Source organism: Rhinopithecus bieti, unplaced genomic scaffold (genome assembly GCF_001698545.2).
Source record: "Rhinopithecus bieti isolate Rb0 unplaced genomic scaffold, ASM169854v2 scaffold_84002, whole genome shotgun sequence".
Classification (NCBI taxonomy): domain Eukaryota; kingdom Metazoa; phylum Chordata; class Mammalia; order Primates; family Cercopithecidae; genus Rhinopithecus; species Rhinopithecus bieti.
The window spans coordinates 2937458-2958204 of NW_016841755.1; the positions used below are offsets into that span (position 1 = coordinate 2937458).

Here is a 20747-nt window from a genome sequence, read left to right on the forward strand (position 1 = left end):
TCAGCCTCCCGAGTAGCTGGGACTACAGGCGCCCACCACCTCGCCCGGCTAGTTTTTTGTATTTTTTAGTAGAGACGGGGTTTCACCGGGTTAGCCAGGATGGTCTCGATCTCCTGACCTTGTGATCCGCCCGTCTCGGCCTCCCAAAGTGCTGGGATTACAGGCTTGAGCCACCGCGCCCGGCCAATATTTCTCTTTTCTTATGTGACAGTGATACTTTTTCCCAAGTCTTTGGACTTTTGAAACTAAATTATATTTTTCAGTACATGTAGTTAAAAATTATATGACTGTAAATACATATGCCTACACACAGAGAGACTGTGTGTAGACAGGTGCGCGCGCACGCACACATACACAGGGACATACATACACTTATTTTTTCTGTAGGCATCCTATCTCAGCCTTGTTTTGTTACTTGTACTGCACTAGCCTCTCAACAGATTAATAAATGGTAAAATTTAAACATCAGCTATGGTATCTTAATAGTAGTAGACATTAAATACAAGTGTCGGAAGTTTTAATGTATGCTTATGAATGCAGTTACTTGGTTGTGTTATGTCAACAGTTGCCTCCTACCAGTATGGAAAATAAGTCTAATTAATACTTAGTTTTTAAACTTAGGTTTACCTTTAGTGTTTGTTTTTTCTTTTCTTTTTTCATAATATTTGCAGTGTGGGATGGTTCCTCAGTTTATTCTTGACCAGATAGAATGTTGTAAAATGAATTATAAAGCTGGAGAATAGTTGGAGACCACTAATTATGTCTTCAACATTCTTTTCAATGTTGTGTAAATCAACTGAATATTAGTTTTCATCATTTCCTTTGGCAATATGCAAATCAAAACATAGATGTAGTGAATAATCTGGAATAATAGTCCAGATCATTTTAAACATTTATATTCTCAATAGAAAGAAATGTAGTTATAGGGATTTAGAAACCTGGAATCTCCCTTACCTTATACTCTTATTTGGGCAGGTAAGTACATTAGAAGTTAAATTATATATATTCTTTTTCAGGACTCTCTAGGAATCAGTGTCCAGCTGCTAGGATTGACTCTACGTGTCTCTTATTTTACCTTTCACATTTTCTAACTCTTGGCCTTTTTCAGCCCTGAGGTTTTTTTGTCTGTCAGCCAGGCTGGAGTGCAGTGGCGTGATTATAGCTCACTGTAACCTTGAACTCCTGGGCTCAAGTAATCCTCCTGTCTCAGCCTCTCGAGTACCTGGCACTACAGGTGCATGCCACCATGCTCGACTAATTTTTAAATTTTTTGTAGAGACAAGGTCTCACTATGTTGCCCAAGCTGGTCTCAAACTCCTGGCCTCAAGTGATCCTCCCACCTCAACCTCCCAAAGCTCTGAGATTACAGGCATGAGCCACCAGGCCTGGCCTGGAGAGGTCTCCTCAGCTTTATCTTACGACTCTTTTGATTTTTTTTTTTTTTTTTAGTAAGATTTTTAATTTCTGAGAGCTGTGCCTTGTGATGATCTGATTGTTTCTTTTTCACGACTTTTGTTTTCTTGTTTGATGCGCTTTTCTGAAATCCAGTAAGCATTCTGTTTTAAAAAGCTTTTTGTGCTCGTTGAGTTACTTGTCTGGGGTCATCTCCCCGTCTCTCTCCTGGGCCCACCTCATCATCTTTGGTCACCTGTTTGTGTTTTAGGAAAGGGCAGCGCTAACCTGTGTGTGAACTGTTGACACGTGGATGGTGCTTGTGGATCCAGGGGTCACTGAGTGTGAGTGGCCAGGGGAACCAGCCCTTCACGGGACCCTGGTGGCAGAACACAAAAGACTTATACTTAGTCTGGGAATTTAGTGCCACAAAAGGTACCCTAGTTCTTCCCAGGTCATTTATTCTTTTTTATCTTTCTTAGCGATAAAAGATATTTAGAGATTCCTCTTTTTTTTTTTTTTTTTTTTTTGCCTCAAAGTAAGTGCCTGTCTGCCACTTCCTCCGTGGAGGAAGACAGGGGCGTTCATGTTTGGTCCTAATACTTTCTGTTCTGTTTTTATTTTTATTTTCTAAATTGACAGACTTGAATTTTAGAGCAGTTTTGGGTTTACAGACAATTTAGGCAGGAAGCACAGAGATCTACCATATACTCTCTCTTGCTCTCGCGCTCAGTTTCCCCCATTTCCGACATGGCACATTGGTCAGGTACATTTGTTACAACTGGTGAATGAATGTGGATATATGATTATTATTAACCAAAGTCCGTAGTTTCTGTCAAGGTTCACTCTCCGAGTTGTCCATTCTGTGGGTTTTGACAAAGGTAGAGTGTCCTGTCCCCACCCACACAGTGTTGTACGGGTAGTTTCCCTGCCATCCGCCCTCTTCTGGATGGGACATTTCGGATTCCCAAGCCCTGCAGGGGTGGGACTGGCTGTCTCTCCCATCACAGCCCTTTCCTCTGACTTAGGTTTTCTTGGCTGTAGCATTACCGTGCATTTATTCCTCCAGTCTCCCTGCAGGAAGAATTTTTCACAAATGTGTTGAATTATTTTGACTGCAGTGGTTCTTTCCTACTTTTTAAATTTGTATAACTTGATATTTTTAAAATTCCTTCACTTCAATTTTATGAGCTAACAGGAAGGTGAGGGTTCGTGCGCTCAGTCTGTCATCTTGAGTCTCTACTGCCCACTTGAAAAAACTGTAAAAAATTGCATTAGAACAATTTATTGTATATGTTAAGAGCCAATATCGTGCCAAACACAAGAATCAGTGAGGCATGATATTTAAAATTTTTAGGATACTCTTAGAATCTAACACTCTTAAGGAGGGTATTGCCTTTTTTTTTTTTTTTTTTAATTTTCCTTTTAAATCGAAGAGCAAAATTGTATTTTTAATGAAAATGTTTCTGTGTTTCAGGCCACACTCTTTCAGACGTTACCTCTTCAACAGACAGAAGCCCAAGCCACGTCAGCCTCAAGCCAGCCAAGCTCCCAGGCAGTGAGCGACGTCATCCAGCAGCTCCTGGAGCTCTCAGAGCCGGGGCCGGTGGAGTCAGGGCAGTCCCCGCAGCCTGGGCAGCAGCTGAGCATCACAGTGGGCATCAACCAGGACATTTTACAGGTGAAGCATGCTTCCCTGCGGTGTGAGGCTTACACGCTCGTGCTGGGTCAGAAACCAGGGATGATCATTGAGAAATAAATCTGCAGGACTTGTCAAAGCCAGGGTATCCTCATGAAAAATGTGCCTGAACCGAAAGAAATTAATATGCCTACTTAATTGCTTATGGACGGCACAATATTTAAATGATTTATTCATCTATACATTAAAAAAATCACAAACTTTTATTTTTTTTTTCTGTAAATGAACTTACTTGAAAAGAACAGCCTTTTCATAAGTTGTATTGATTTATGTTGACAGAGGTGGAAAAAGTATTTTATTCTTTCTTGAGGTTTTGGTTTATAATTTGGAGACAGTCATGGGTGTTGACAATTCTGAGAGCATTCATACCGCCTGGCCTTCTCTCAGGTGTGTGGGCAGCACCTACACATGTGGGAGAGGGGTGAGGCAGGAGCACAGAGCCCCCAGCCTTCTAGTCCACCACTACTTCACACTAACTCTTCGCTTCTAAAAAGAGGGGGCCTTCCTTCTCCTGTCTCTCTGTTACTTGTTTAACCTTCCTCCTATACCTTCATGGGGAAGAGCTGGCCAAGGGTATGAGGAATCTCAGGGTGTCGTTCTACAGCCGATACCTTAAAGTTAAGCCCAGTGTAACTCAAAAGCCTTAAGATAGGGATTCCCAAGTTTATTTAGAGACAACCAAAGTTGTGTGAGGTAAGATTTCTGAAAGTCAAATCAATTTTAATTAGAAATGTAAACGCTTATATTATTTTGGGTGGGGGCAGAATGTCATATATCAGAAAAGATGTTACAGCCTCAAAGGGTTGGAAGCCTCACTGCTAAGTGATTACTTGGAATTGTAGATTCTTGTTTCTTGGAGTGAAATTAGAATTCTATAGGTAAAGCTTTGTGATTGATTTTGGTAGGCAGATTTGGGCCATCGTTATCTTCTAACCTTTTAGTTTTGTTCTGTCTTAGCAAGCCTTAGAAAACAGTGGGCTGTCTTCAATTCCAGTTGCAGCACATCCTAATGACTCCAGCCATGCCAAGACCTCTGCACCACAGGTTCAAAACCCAGATGTTTCCAGCGTTTCGAATGAGCAGACGGACCCTACAGACGCAGAGCAAGAAAAAGAACAGGAAAGCCCGGAGAAACTGGATAAAAAAGAAAAAAAAATGATAAAGAAGAAATCACCATTTCTACCTGGTAATTTTGCTAAACTTTAAAGTTTAGACATTGGGATAGCGTATTTCTGGTTTTTAAGAAATATGCCCTTCTTTTTTCCTCTGAAGGTGATAGGATATGTTTGTTGAATGTTTTGTAGCTAACTGTAGTTGGTTGGTATTTAAAAATAAAAATAACAGCCATAAAATTTCTTAAATTTATCTCTTCTCCTTAACCTGGCTTCTTTCCTGTATTCAGTTTGTCCTGACTCCTCGCCAGGGCTTGAAAGCTTGTTGTCTCTGACTGTTCTCTCTCTGCTCTGCTTAGGTGCCTCCTCTCCATTGAGATCCACGGCTTTGCTTCAGTTTTTCTCACCCTTGGTGCTTCTAGCATCCAGCCATGTGATTCTAGTAGCTTCTGACTAGTCCTTTCCTCTTCTTCATCAAAGGACCCCTGCAGCACAGCTCCCTCCTCCACACGTCACCCTTTCCCGTTACACTCCAAGATCCATTTCTTGGCTCCTGAGTATCCTATCCCCTGTCCAGCCTGCATTTCCAATCCTTCCTCCCTCTGTGCTTCTAGGCACAAACTTATTATACATCGTACTGAAACTGGATTCCTACTGTTTCTAGGCATCCCTGCGTTTCTGCACATGATGCTTTCTGCAAGCTTTCTGCAGCAAGGATGCCTTCCTTTTCCCTCTCCCTCTGGTCTCTGTCAAATCTTGGCCATCATTCAAGCATCTTCAGTGCTCCGTCATTCAAGCATCTTCAGTGCTCCTCCTCATGGACGGACTCTGAGAGGTGCTTTTCCTTGTCCTATCTCCCACAGCACTTAGAGTGTTTAGGATTCCTGCATTCTCTCATGTTAATTGTGCACAGATGCAGTCTAATGTCCCTTCTAGGTAATAAGCTCTTTCTGGCCAGGAATACAGCCTTTTCATTTCTGAACATTCCACAGTGCTCAATATGGCTCTTTCTACAGGAGCAGGAATTTACTACATCTTTCTTGAAAAGATTCCTGTCTTTTTGGCAAAACTGTTCCTGTAAAAACCTTTCCCAGGTGTCTTGGGGAACAAGTGCATTCTTGCTACAAAGCATGGAATAACATTGCCATTTCTGTTAACACTTCTTTCCTAGAATACATTTTCTCATTTATAACATGATTGTGAAGTTCTTGTTTCTCAAACAACACAAGTCCTGCTCTTCTTCCCCTTGATCTGGCCTTCTTCTCCCCAAGTGAAAGACAGGATGCTGGAATCTAAGCAGTTTCTCCCACACAGTTTCCTGGTATCTAGCAGGGCAAGAAAGGGAAACAGGAGCCATTTCCATGTATTTTGATTAGCTGTGTGGTAGCCTTCCAGGTTACAGGTGTGTTATGTGTTCCTGATAATCTGATGCAGATTTATTACCTGTGTGCAAGTGCCCGCCTGAGCCCCATGGGCCACTGTCTCTACTTATTGTGCTAAATTAGATGCGTTCACCTGGGCAGCAAGCCACTGAGTGAGGAGCCATGTCAGACCTTCTCCTTCCTGAAAGTACCACATAGCCATGATCCTTAGACCGAGAAGGTGAGCGCCACCCCGTGGTGCTCCTTCCAGACCTTCACCCGCATGTGCTGGAAGCAGCTTTCTCCCTGCACCAAGTGCTAGCCAAGGAATTCCACATGGAATTGCAGGAAACCTTCCTGTACGGTGTTCTAGGTTGGAGTACTGTGTTTACAGAGTTGGTAATGATTAGGTAATTTCTGGACTACTTGAATCAATCAAATACACATGTAGAATACTGAGCAAGTGCATGCAGTTCTAATAATTACCCATTACATTCATGGGATCCCTAGTACAAGTTGGAGCCAGTTCCTTTTTTTGGTTTTGTTTTGTTTTGTTTTGTTTTGCTAAGTGACCTGTCTAATATGGTTATGAGAAAACCATGGGGACTTTTTTTTTTTTGAGACTGGGTCTTGCTCTGTTGTCCAGGCTAGAGTACAGTGGTGCAATTATAGCTCACTGTAGCCTTGAACTCCTGGGCTCAAGTAATCCTCCTGCCTCAACCTCCTGAGTAGCTGGGACTGCAGGCATGTGCCACCACATATGGCTAGTGAAAAACTTTTTTTTTGTAGAGCTGAGGTCTTGCTATATTGCCCAGTCTGGTCTTAAACTCCTGGCCTCAAGTGATCCTCTTGCCCCAGCCTCCCAAAATGCTGGGATTACAGGCATGAGCTATCACTCTTAGCCTGGGAACATGTTTCTATATAAAGATGTTCCTTTTAATTAAAACTTTTCAATGACCAGTGCACTTTTAACATAGTGATTCTATCTGAAAATGCCTCTCCAAGGATGGAATATCATTTGATATCTTAGAAAGACCATGAGGAAAACTATTCTTGTCTCGTAAGTCGTAGCATTAATTGCTTATAACTCACCTTCATTATGCTCCTAAGTTAAGCATACTCCACCATGTAAAAGTATTGCTTTTGATTTATTCACTTTTATCAGATTGAATGTTTTTGGCGGGATTTGCTTTGTTTGAAGAAGTTATAGTAAAAATTTAACAATGCTTTTATAGTTATCATACAACTTGTGACACATAAATCATTGTAAACTTTTAGTAAAGTTTGAAATTTATGACCGGGTGCAGTGGCTCATGCCTGTAATCCCAGCACTTTGGGAGGCCAAGGCAGGTGGATCACGAGGTCAGGAGTTCGAGACCAACCTGGCCAACATAGTGAAACCCCATCTCTATTAAAAATACAAAAAATTAGCTGGGTGTGGTAGCAGGCACCTGTAATCTCAGCTACTCGGGAGGCTGAGGCAGGATAATCGCTTGAACCCGGGAGGCAGAGTTTGCAGTGAGCCGAGATCATGCCATTGGACTCTAGCCCTGGCAACAGTGTGAGCCTCTGTCTTAAAAAAAAAAAAAAGACATTTATTGTGGTGAAATACTGGCTATCCAGAAATCATGGTGAATGGTGTTTTGGAAAGCTGATGATTGATTCCTTTAAGGATGAAAATGGTATGGTATAGTGAAACTATTGTGTATGGAAACTTTTCTAAAAGTCGTTGCATACTTTACCTTCTTAGATCAGAGTGTGATCTTGTTAACTTAGCCACTTCTTGATGACCTGGGGTCATCACTGTGAACTTCGGTATACTGTACTGGTCTGTAATTGACTGGCATCCTCCTGTCCTGTTTCAGTCCATGGGCTCCAGGATGGTGTGGCTCTTAGACTCATCTGCTTTTTAAAATCATGATGTCTGCAAATGTGCTTTTTAAAATTCCCTGTAACAAACCTTCTCCTACGTTCTTCTTTTGTTGTTTGTGGTCTGCCAAGTGCTTACAGCTCAGATAAATTTGATTTTTATTATTGCGTAAAAGTTAAGTGCAGGTAGCCCTTCTCCTCCTCCGTGGGGTCTGCATCCATGAGTGCAACAGACCTCATATCAGAAAACCCTCAGTAAGTGTACTGCAGTAAGCCCAAAGCAGTGTTAAAAATGCTAGTGTGAATGGGACACAAAAATGGTTTTTTCCCCCTAAATTATTAACTGGAATTCTCCTTGTGAAGTAGACCCAAGGAGATGCAGTCCTTAGGGTTTCCTCCCTGGAAGAGTACTTTAAATAATTCTCGTAAAACTTTAGCTTCAGGCTGCTGAAGCACTTGATAAAAGTCCTAAATCATTTCTGGGGCAGCATGTGAGGAGGGCAGGTTTCCTTGGTGAAGATGCTCAGTGCATCCTGGGCTGCATCTGCGATGCACTGTTCTCAGTGTCGCTGTGTAACCACATCAGCCGGCACTGTTTGTGCATCTGCCAGGACAGAGATTTGTTTTCAAGGTTCTGGGAACCACATGGGGGCAATGCACTTATAAACAGGAGCAAGAAATTCCATAGTCCCTCTGAACCTCCCTGAGGTTCTCAACTTTGAAGGACAAAACCTATTTCTGTGCACTTGGATCTGGATATTCAGCTGCTCCTGTGAGAAAGTAACCAGCACTCATTCTCTGTTCTCTGTACCTTCACTCATTCCACTGCCTGTGACTGACAGAAGGGAGGCAAAGTAACTCCTCCGCAGCATCTGCCTTTCTCAGCAGCAGACTGGTTGTTTTCTTCTGCTGGTCAGAGCAATTCTTCAACAACTGCATGAGCAGAGGCATGAGCATCTGTCATAAAATGGGGATACCTGTGTCTTAGGCTTGGCTGTAATCTGCTTGATAAAAGGAATGAGTTGCTGGGGGTCTCTTCCTTCCTAGTCTTTGAGCGCGTGTCTGAGCAGACAAGAGGAACAGAAGGACTTCTTCCTCCAGGCAAGTAATCATGCAATGAGGAGGAACATGGGAACTCTGCTTCTGAGCATATCCTTCTGTAAGGCACAGCTGAGGGCCGATGAGAGTATCTGTAAACAGCTCAGAGCCTCAGAACAGTCATGCCATTCCCCAGGATGCTTGCTGCTCTGGCAAGTCCAGCAGCATGGTTGAGGCAGTCCGTTATAGATGTTTCCCTTTCTTCCTCTGCTGTCAGCATCAGTGTTCCTAACAAGTTTAGATTTGTCCATCAGTGGAGTCCACGGATTCCTCAGTTAATGCTTGCTTCCTTTTTGATGGGTGTTTGCTGTCCATAATTGGTACTCCAGCTGTCTCTTAAACAAATAGTTGATTGTTCTTCAGTAAGGACTGCTAATGCTTCTCAGTGGAGAAAGCCCTGATAAGTCTTCTGTTCTATTCAGAATATCCTCAATGAAAGGATTCATTGTTTCTTGAGAGATCTGACAGATCTGAAGAACTGCTAAGCAGTTCTGCTGCGTGCTTTTGCACTACAGTGTTGCAGACTCCCTGTGATCTAAGAAAGCCATTAATACCCACGGAATGTGTTGAGGTTCAGCTGTGAAGAACTTTCCTGTTTGACAAGTTCCGAAAAACTCATGTCACAGATATATGCTGATAAGAGTTTACTCTTGACATTACCAACAGCTGTGTCACATTTGCAAAGCACTAGCCATTGAACCAGCACGTGAGAAAGAGGCACCATGCGATCTTGGAGGAGCTTCTGCCAATTTCTATAGCAAGCTTGCTGCTCCTGCAGCCTCTATAAACCATGTAGCCTGCCAGTGCTGCGGTGTCGAAATATAAACTGCGCAGGAGCCAGCAGTAACTGGTGAAGCTTGAGCCGGCTGGTCCAACAATAACCTCTGTTGTTTTTTATCGTTGACAAACATGGCTTCGTCGTTACTCTCATTTTCAAAGATACGGTCTTCATCATAAGTTCCTTTGTGACAACTAACATGATTGCTGCTGCGCCAGCTTTCTACTGATCTGAGAGCACTCTAAGATGTTTCAAAATCTGAACATAGTCACAGCAAAAGCCAGTATCTTAGAGGAGGTCCTGTCAAGAGCTGGTCACCTCAGTGTTGGTGCCACCCTTGTTTCAGCAGCTCCTAGTGCCTCTTGAGCATCTTGATATTCCCATTCTTAATTCACGTAGTCCAGCTAACTGTCAGTGACTGTCTCTTTCCTGCAACCAGCCAAGAAAACCTGGCTAGAAAATCAACATCATCTTCCTGGTCAATGCTGAAAAACTCAGCAGACTGTAGTACTTGTTAAAAAGATTCTACTGGACAGGCATGGTGGCTCACACCTGTAATCCCTGCACTTTGGGAGGCCAAGGTGGGTGGATCTCCTGAGGTCAGGAGTTCGAGACCAGCCTGGCCAACATGGTGAAACCTGCCTCTACTAAAAATACAAAAATTAGCTGGGCGTGATGGTGCGCACCTGTAGTCCCACCTACTCAGGAGGCTGAGGCAGGAGAATGGCTTGAACCTAGGAGGCAGAGTTTGCAGTGAGCCACAATCACACCACTGCACTCCAGCCTGGGTGACAGAGTGAGACTCCATGTCTAAATACATACATACATACATACATACATACATACATAAAAAGATTCTACTAGCTCCATTTCATCAGCAGGATCCGTTCCTCGATTTACAGTTTCAGATATCCGGTTGCATGCTTCTCTTGGCCCAGTCTTAGCAGCATATCTATAAATCTGTCATTAGTTGAGGGCCAGGTTTATGTAAGAGGCTGTGTTAGTCTGTTCTCATGCTTGTAATGAAGACATACCAGAGACTGGGTAATCTATAAAGGAAAGAGGTTTAATTGACTCATAGTTCCACATGGCTGGAGAGGCCTCACAATCATGGCGGTCACATCTTACACGGCTACAGGAAAGAGAGGCATGTGTAGGGTAACTACCCTTTATAAAACCATCAGACCCCATGAGACTTACTCACTGTCAAGAGAACAGCATAGGAGAAACTCACCCCCATGATTCAGTTACCTCCCACCAGGTCCCTCCCATGACATGTGGGGATTATTAGCATTCAAGGTGAGATTTGGGTGGGGACACAGAGCCAAACCATGTCAGAGGCTTTTGTGTGAAGCCCCGAGACCCAGCACTGACCTGTCACTTCTGATTTGTATAATGATTATTTGGTAAGATTTGCTGCTGTGGTTCCACCAGGTTTGAATGAAGTGTTCCCAGTGTTCTAGTAGGTCTGCTACTGAGAGAGTGTTTTTTTAAAACAAACAAACAAACAAAAACACAAAAAACAAACAAATGCTGGGTGCGGTGGCTCACACCTGTAATCCCAGCACTTTGGGAGGCGGGGGCAGGCAGATTACAAGGTCAGGAGATGGAGACCATCCTGGCTAACATGGTGAAACCCCATCTCAACTAAAAATGCAAAAAAATTAGCCAGGCGTGGTGGCAGGCGCCCGTAGTCCCAGCTACTCGGGAGGCTGAGGCAGGAGAATGGCGTGAACCCGGGAGGCGGAGCTTGCAGTGACCTGAGATTGTGCACTCCAGCCTGGGCGACAGAGCAAGACTGTCTCAAAAAACAAAACAAACACACACACACTTAGACTGTGCAGTGAGATATTCTGTAACAAAAGTCAAGAAGGTGACTCGGGCTGTTGTATTTTACGTAAAGGTCTTCTCTGGCTGGGGAGTCTGCATTTGTGTGTGACACTGAGATATGAGTCCCTCTCTAATTAGTTGTTGGATAGTAGTTACTTCTGAATATTTGATGTTCTGGTCCTTGAAAGCAGAAAGACTTTGTGTCACCATGACTGTCTTCTGGGCTAGAACTTCTGTATGTACCTGTCAGGCATCTGGGGGAATCTTTTGATGCTCCCAGCAGGCCAGGGTCCTTTGTTGGAACCAGCATTTGGATTTTGCCCCAAAAGAGCAGGCACATCCATCCCAGGTGCTCTACTTGGAATTTTCTGATTACAGTAGGTGCTCTCTGATCCCACAGAAGAACCCACAGATGTCTTTCTGGTTACTACATTGCCCCTGCCTGCCTACCCTATCCATGTCTGGCCAGTGGCCTTCCTCTTTGGTCATCCTTGTCCTCCTGATGGCCCAGTTAATGCTGGAGATAAAGCTGACTGGATGGCCCATGGCACCTTCTCTTGCATGGGAGCTAACTGAAGACTGAAGAGAACACGTCTAGGCTTTTTTTCTCTCCTGCCAAGAAACTTTCTGCAGCATGTAAGGCTTTCTGTAATTTAGCCCTGCCTGCACTTCTGACTCTTGCTAGTCCCACCAGACATCCTTTACCCCAGCCATATTGAACTAGAAGTTTCTGGGACTTACCTTCACACCTGGCTTTTGCTACTGCTTTTATCTGATAAATGTACCTAAGGCTGTGTCCTTCTCGGCAAATATCTGCCTTCGAAGCTCACCCACAGGGCCACCTTATTTCTGCAGAAGTTTCTGAGCCTTCTCCTACGGAAGTAATCAGCATTGTCTTTGCATTCCTGGTGTGCATCCGTGCACACATCTGTCTTGGCACCTCTGATGCTCTGCCATACATGCTTGGTTACACTGCCCTGCCCGCTTCTCCCCTAGACCACAGTCCGTTCCAGGGCGGATACCTTTTGATGCCTGGCATGGCACTTGGCACTTGTCATGCTGTGCTTGAAGTAGCACTGGGAAGACAGACTTCCTTGTGAAAACTGCACTTAGGTGCTAGGATCGCATGGACTTCACTGGCTATCTGGTCCTGGGCAAGTCAGTTAACTTTTAAGATGTCAGCTTCTCATCTGTAAGGTGGGACTAAGGATAGAATAAATGAAAGAGAAGCAAATGGCAGGATCCATGTAAAGTGGACAGCATGGTGGTACCTGACCAATAATAAGTGCTTAATGAATATATGTGTTTTAAAATTATTTTTAAATAGGTGAAACATGCTCATGCCACACAATTCAAAAGACACAGTCGTGTACACAGAACTTCTGTGAGGGGTCTTCTGCCACCCCTCCCCAGGGAAGCTCACCACTACTGTCTTCTGTGTCTTTTAAACAAGCACAGGCATCTGTGTGATTATTTTCTAGGAGGACGAGTGACTTCCTTCTAGAAGTATAGTATAATGTGATTATATTTTTCAGGTTACTTTTTTCCACTTGATACCTTATTTTTCAAAATGCCTGAATAATGTTTCATTTTGTGAATGTATCGTAATTTAACCAATCTGCAGCCATTTGCTAACATGAATGATGCTGCAGTGGCCATGAGTGTAGCTGCATCATTTCACACATGTACGTTTATCTGTAAGGACATTTCAGTTTTAAAATAATTTCAGTCTTAGCGGAAATGTTTCAAAACAATACAAGGAATTCCCATATACCCTTCATTCATATTCCCCCAAATGTTAACATTTTACTACATTTGTTTTCGCTGTTTACCTATATTTTTCCTGAATTTACTAAGAGTGACTTGTAGATATAATGCCCTTTTAACTGTAGATACTTTAGTGTCTATTTCCTACAATCAAGGACATCCTTGTACATAATCATAGTAAAATCATCAATATCAGGAAATTAAAATTGACCCAGAACTATTGTCCACTGTACCGACCTTGTTGAAATTTTATCATTGGTATCAGTAATGTACTTGATAACAAATGAAAAGGATTTTGTAAACAGTTACACTTTCCTTTTGGTGAAAAGGAGTAAGTTTTGATAAACAGTTAACTTTCATGTAGTCATGTAGATTTACCTTCTAGGAGCAATTATTGGAGCACCTGTTTCCCCACAGCCTTTTCAAGAAATTATCAAAATTTGGGGACTTTTTTTTACTCATCTGATAGGTTAGAAAATGGTGTCTTATTGTATGTTGAATTTGCATTTTTTTTACAGGGAGTAAGGTTGAGAGCTTTTCATGTTAAAGAGTACCTGTATTTTCCTATAAGACTAACTCTTGACTTCTTTTGTCCATAGGTATTAAAGATGATAGTATTTTGTGACCTGTATTTGTGGGATACAGTTTACTCCTAGACAACACAAATTTGAACTCCAAGGTCCACTTATATGCAGGTTTTATTCCGCCTCTGCCACCCCGAGAGAACAAGACCCCCAACTTCCTCAGCCCACTCAACATGTAGACAGAGAGGAAAACCACTTCCACTTAATGAATCGGAGATGTATTTTCTCTTCTTTATGCTTTTCTGAATAACATTTTTTCTCTAGCTTTATTGTAAGATTACAGTATATAATATGTATAAGATACAAAATATGTGTTAACTGTTGATGTTACTGGCAAGTCTTCTGGTCAGCAGGAGGCTATTGATAGTTAAGTTTTTGGGATATCTTATAGGCAGATTTTAAACTGCATCGGGGGTCAGTGCCCCAACCTCAGAGTTGGTCAAGGGTCAGTTGTACTTTTTTTTCTAATTTGTTTACCTTTTGAGCTGAAAACTTTTTTAACTGGGGAGAAATTTATACATATATATATGTAGCTAAGTTTGTCAATATTTAATGACTTTGGGCTTGGGTGATATTTAGACTTCATCACAGACGTTATGGATCACTTTCTCTTATATCTGACTTTTATAATTTAATAGGTTTTTTTTTTGAGACAGGGTCTCACTTTGTTGCCCAGACTGCAGTGCAGTGTCATGATCATAGCTCACTGCATCCTCAACCTCCCAGGCTGAAGCGATCCTCCTGCCTCAGCCTCCCGAGTAGTTAGGACTATAGGTGTGCACCACCACACCTGGCTAATTTTGTTGTTTTTATTTTTGTAGAGACAGGGTCTTGCTATATTGCCCAGGCTGGTCTTGAACTCCTGGCCTGGAGCAGTCCTCCTGCCTTGGCCTCCCAAAGTGCTGGTATTACAGTCATGAGCCACTGTGCTTGGTCATAATTTAATGTTTTAAACTAAATCTTTGATTTAATCTTTTATATATATATATATACTTATTGAGATGGAGTTTTGCTCTTGTTGCCCAGGCTGGAGTGCAATGGTACAATCTTGGCTCACCATAACCTCTGCCTCCCAGGTTCAAGTGATTCTTCTGCCTCAGCCTCCTGAGTAGCTGGGATTACAGGCATGTGCCACCACGCCCAGCAAATTTTGTATTTTTAGTAGAGACGGGGTTTCTTCATGTTGGTCAGGCTGGTTTCGAACTCCCGACTTAAGGTGATCCACCCATCACGGCCTCCCAAAGTGCTGGGATTACAGGCGTGAGCCACCGCACCTGGCCTTACTATTTGAAGAGGAAAGCTACTGCCCAACTCCAGGAAAGCTTGCCATGTGGGATTGCAGATCTAGCTTTCCGGATCTTTCCATTTGTCAGAGTTGGGAATCTGGATTCCATTTTCTTTTTTAACATTGTGTGGGTGAAACAAAACATATGCAGGCCAGATTTGGAGACAGCTTCAGGACTTCCAGTTCGTAGTCTCTGTTCTAGTCTATTCCCAGATATTAGAACCTGGTGGCAGATTGAGATTGTCATCCTGCGTAACTTGAGATATAGTTTCATTTTGGTTTGGAAAAAAATCTGATTTCTGGGGAATGGTGTCCTAATTTTCACTAGTAGATATTATAGTCTCTCAGACCCTTTTATACCTTGCATTTTTGATTTGTCATGATAAGGCCTTTAGGTAATTATGCATATTTCTGAATTAATTTTTATCTATTAATTTTAAGCAGTCTTAAATTTTAGATATCTTTATGCACTATCACCACAAATGTCTCACCTTTTAAAACCAGTTCCCTTATTTCCTTGTCCATATTTACCCCCGTGATTTGTGTCTGTGCCTTTCTTTGTTTTTATTTACATTCTGTCACTGTGTTTAAAAAATGTATTATTTTTCATTCTTTTTTTTCTACCTTTCTTTCTTTCCTTTTTTTCTCTTTGAGACAGGGTCTGGCTCTGTCACCCAGGCTGGAGTGCAGTGGTACAATCATAGCCCACTGCAACTCCTGTGTCCTGGGCTCAAGTCATCCTTCCACCTCAGCCTCCTGAGTATGTGGGACCACAGGCATGCACCACCACACCCAGCTAATTGTTTTAAAATTTTTTCTGTAGAGACAGAATTTTGCCATGTTGCCCATGCTGATCTCAAACTGCTCAGCTCAAGCTATCTGTCTGCCTTAGCCTCCCAGAGTGTTGGGATTATGGCCGTGAGCCACTGTGCCCAGCCCACCTTTCTTTTTTATGTGAATTACTCTTGCAAAGAATATTGTATTCGAGAAAGTACGTTTTCTATCTTTACAGATTTACTTGCATATATGGAGAAATTCCTTATATTTAGTGATAAGAGAGAAGGAAACAGGTTTTCTTTTTCCCTAAGAAAACTGTGTTGGTACAGACACAGTTAAATAAACTTTACTTAAAATGTTCTGGTGAATTTCATTAATGTGGCCAAAATCTTTCTGATTTCATGTGGATTCGTTATATGAGTTATCTGTATAGTCACTGTAGATGCTACCTTAATTTCAGATGAATAAGTCTAATCAAAATTTTTAAAAATAAAGTGATTCTAAGTTTTAGTTACCTGCATTCAACCAAATTCTCAAAAATATTAAATGGAAAATTCCAGAAATAAACAGTTCATAAGCTGTAAATTGCTTACCATTTCCCCGTCCACTGTCCTGCTCCATCCCGAGAGGGGTGAGGGAGACACAGGTCATCCCTTTGTCCCACGCACTCATGCTGCTGCATTCGCCACTCAGTAGCTGGCTTGGTTCTCAGATGGAAAGATGTAGTATACATAGGGTTCCCTGCTGTCTGGGCTTTCGGGCATCCACTGGGGTCTTGGCACTGTTTCCTGCTGAAAACAGAGGGACAGGTGTACTTACTTTATTCCCATCAATTTGTGATTTTTTTTCTATTAGAAATAGTTTTAAACTTGATTCAAAATTGAATAGTATGAGGCAGATCCACTTATATTTCATCATTAATTGATACATACTATTTATTTGTCTTAACTATTTACAAATTTCCTTTTATAGCATATGAATTTAGCATTTCTTAATATTTGCATTTCTATTATTTTTTATTGGTGATATCCAGTAGGCCCGATAAATACTTACTCCAGCGGCATTCCTTCTCTTCCCGTTCCCTGCGTTAAGCATGGGGTCATTCGAGCCCATCTGCTTTCATTGAGAGGGAGCCACTGTGTCCTGGTGCTACTGGACCCACAGAATGGATCACCTTCTCAGTGGGCGCTCTTCCTCAGACGCTGTGAATTGTGTTTTCCCCGACTGTTAGGGCTTCAGCGAGATTAACTCATAGTCCTCGATAATGTCAGTGATTCTGGGAATTCCAAGCTTTCCCATAACTGATCATGCGTGCAGCTTTCCGTCGGGACCGCAGGGGGCCCTGGACCCGACACTGGGCGGGGCGTCCAGGCCAAGCGGGACGTGTCCTCTCCCCTCGCAGGCTCCATCCGTGAGGAGAACGGCGTGCGCTGGCACGTGTGTCCCTACTGCGCCAAGGAGTTCCGCAAGCCCAGCGACCTGGTGCGCCACATCCGCATCCATACCCACGAGAAGCCCTTCAAGTGCCCGCAGTGCTTCCGTGCCTTCGCGGTGAAGAGCACGCTGACAGCCCACATCAAGACGCACACCGGCATCAAGGCGTTCAAGTGCCAGTACTGCATGAAGAGCTTCTCCACCTCGGGCAGCCTCAAGGTGCACATCCGCCTGCACACAGGTACGGCCTCAGGGCTGGGCCCACATGGGCACTGGCCACTGGGGCGGCACACAGTACTGCACACATGTATCAAACACAGGTATGGCACACAGTAGGCGCACAGGTACTACACACAAGTACTGCCCACAGGGATTGCGCAAAGTATCACACACATTACTGCGCAAAGGTGTGGGACGCAGTGCTGCACCCACACAGGTACTGCCCACAGGTACCAAACACAGATACTACACACAGTACCCCACACAGCACTGTGCACAGGTACTGCACACAAGTACTGCCCACAGGAACCGCGCAGTACTGCACACAGTACCCAACACAGCACTGTGTACAGGTACTGCACATAAGTACTGCCCACAGGGACTGCAGACAGTACCGCACATAGTACTGAACACAGTACTGCTCACAGGTATGGCCCACAGTGCTGCCCCCACACAGGCACTGCCCAGAAGTACCAAACACAGGTACTGCACATAGTACCCAACACAGCACTTTGCACAGGTGCTGCTCACAAGTACTGTCCTCAAGGACTGTACACAGTATCGCACACAGGTATGGCCCACAGTGCTGTACCCACACTGGTACTGCCCACAGAGACTGCACACAAGTACCAAAGGCAGGTACCAGACACAGTACCACACACAACTATGGCCCACATGCTGCAACGACATGGGCCCTGGCCACAGGGGCTGCACACAGTACCAAACACAGGTACTACACACAGGTACTAAACTCAGTATCAAGCACAGTACCAAACACAGTACTAAATACAGGTACCACACACAGGTACCAAACACAGTACCACACACAAGTACAGCCTGCAGTGCTGCACCCACACAGGCATTGCCCACAGGGACCACACACGGTACCAAACACAGGTTCTGCACACAGGTACTAAACTCAGTCTCAAACACAGTACCAAACACAGTACTAAATATAGGTACTGCACACAGGTACCAGACACAGTACCACACACAAGTACAGCCTGCCATGCTGCACACACACAGGCATTGCCCACAGGGACCACACACAGTACCAAATACAGGTACTGCACTCAGGTACCAAACTCAGTGTCACACACAGTACCAAACACAGGACTGCACACAAGTACCAAACACCATACTAAATACAGGTATCGCACACAGGTGCCACAGTACCACACACAAGTACAGCCTGCAGTGATGTACCCACACAGGCACTGCCCACAAAGATCACACATGGTGCCAAACACAGGTACTGCACACAGGTACCAAGCATAGTACCAAACACGGTACTGCACACAAGTACTGCCCACAGCACCAAACAGTACTGCTCACAGGCATCATGTGCAGTACCAAACACAGTACTGCACACAGTACCAAACAGAGTACTGCACACAGGTACAGCCTGCAGAGCTGCACTCACACAGGCACTGCTCACAGGGACCACACACAGTACCAAACACAGTACAGCACACAGGTACTGCACACAGGTATGGCCTGCAGTGCTGCACCCACACAGTTACTGGCCACAGGGACCACACAGTACTGTGCATAGGTACTGCACACAGCTACTGCACATAGTACCAAGCACAGTACTGCACACAGTAAGCAATACAGTACTAAACACTACCGTGCACAGGTAATGTGCACAGGCACCGCACATAGTACCAAACACAGTACTGCATACAGTACCCAACACAGTACTAAACATAGTATACACAAGTACTTACTGCCCACAGACACTGTATTACAGTATCGTGCACAGTACTGCACACAGTACCACATACACAGTACCACACTTAGGCACCAAAGACAGTACTGCACACAGGTACCAAACAGTACTGCCCACAGGTACTGCACGCAATACCCAACATAGTGCTGCAGACAGGTACTGCCCACAGGGACTGCACACAGTACCACAGACAGTACTGCACTTAGGTACCAAACACAGTACCAAACATAGTACTGCACACGGGTACCAAACAGTACTGTGCACTGGTAACGCACACAGTACCAAACACAGTACCACATATAGGCACCTCACACAGTACCAAACAGTACTGCACACAAGTAGTACATAGAGTACCAAACACAGTACTGCACACAGGTACTGCATATAGTACTAAACACAGTACTACACACAAGTACTGCCCACAGGGACTGCATACAGTACCACATACAGTACTGCATATAGTACCACACACACAGTACTGCACTTAGGTACCAAACACAGTGCTGCACACAGGTACCAGTGCTGCCCACAGGTACTGCACACAGGTACTGCACACAGTACCAAACAGAACTGCAGTCAGGCATCATGCACAGTACCAAACACAGTACTGTACATAGGCACTGCCCACAGTACCAAACACAGTACTGCACACAAGTAGTGCATACAGTACCAAACACAGTACCACACACAAGTACCACACGTGGTACCAAACACAGTGCCACACACAGGAACTGCCAATAGGTACTGCACACAGGTGCTGAGAAGGGATTGAGTCACAGCACCTGGGGAAGCAATAATTGACTACTTGGAGGATGCATTTCTGTCTTTTCATCAGCACTTGTTGAGTCTTTTCTATAGGCTGGGCATGAGGTATCTACAGGTAAAGAAAACAGGTGCAACCTTGATCTCCATGGGGCTAAGGATTTGCTGGGGGAGGCATTAAAAACAAGCAACACTTACAAATGAACATAGAATTACAGAGGTTGAAAAGAGACTTCTGTCCGTATCAGATTTAGATTTAGACTGAGTGAGCCTTTCTGAGGACACAACATGTAATCTGTGTTTGATCTGGGAAGACCTCAAGACTGTAGCTGGGCCAGGGGAGGACCAGGGACCTGTTTGTATTGAGGCTTTCTAATCAGTATTAAGGTGTGAAATCTTTCATTATGGAGCTCCATTTTTTTAATGACATATTTATTGAGATGTAACTTACATATCGTAGTATTTACCATTTTAATGTGTACAGTTCTGAATTGTACACCCTACACCACTGTCTGATTTTGGAACGTTTTTATCACCCTGCAAAGAAACTCTGTACTCATTGGCAATATCTCCCAAATTCCCTCAGGGATCCTCCTCTGGGCTGAAAATGTGGATGAGTATTTGACAAAGCTGAAGTTACTCAATTTTGTTGTATGTGTTTCTTTGGAATTTACATTTTCGTTTGCTAATAAAATTGTAAAACAAGGAAATATTCTTTAGAAATGGGGCATAGTAGTAAGAGGATCATTAAGATATTAGTACTATTATCATCATTTACAATCAGTGACAACTACTATTTACTGTTTATTTGCAAAATGTGAGACATTGCTAAGTGCTGTTTAAACATTAGCTTAAGTAATCTCAGCAGCAGCCCTGGAGGCAGGTGTCCTTAAGCCACTTTACAGATGATGACACAAGAGAGGGAGCATCCTTACATACTGTAAAGTCCTTAAGAACTACTATCCATATTTTACAATGTAAGACTTTGTCCTAAAAATATTAAATGTTCTTTTTTAACTTAAAATGCTCTCATTACATGCCTTAATAT

At 43.4% G+C, this 20747-nt stretch overlaps 1 protein-coding gene across 5 annotated transcripts in view; it reads left to right on the forward strand.

The window, feature by feature from the left end:
* The window catches only part of ZNF236 (zinc finger protein 236), a 134535-nt gene that overhangs the window by 40752 nt on the left and 73036 nt on the right, over nt 1–20747 (forward strand). For all 5 annotated transcript variants that reach the window (XM_017866096.1, XM_017866094.1, XM_017866093.1 and 2 more), the window contains 3 exons: nt 2870–3073; nt 4049–4277; nt 16955–17227. In XM_017866096.1, the coding sequence (XP_017721585.1) occupies nt 2870–3073; nt 4049–4277; nt 16955–17227 (706 nt within the window). The remainder of the gene's footprint in view (nt 1–2869; nt 3074–4048; nt 4278–16954; nt 17228–20747) is intronic.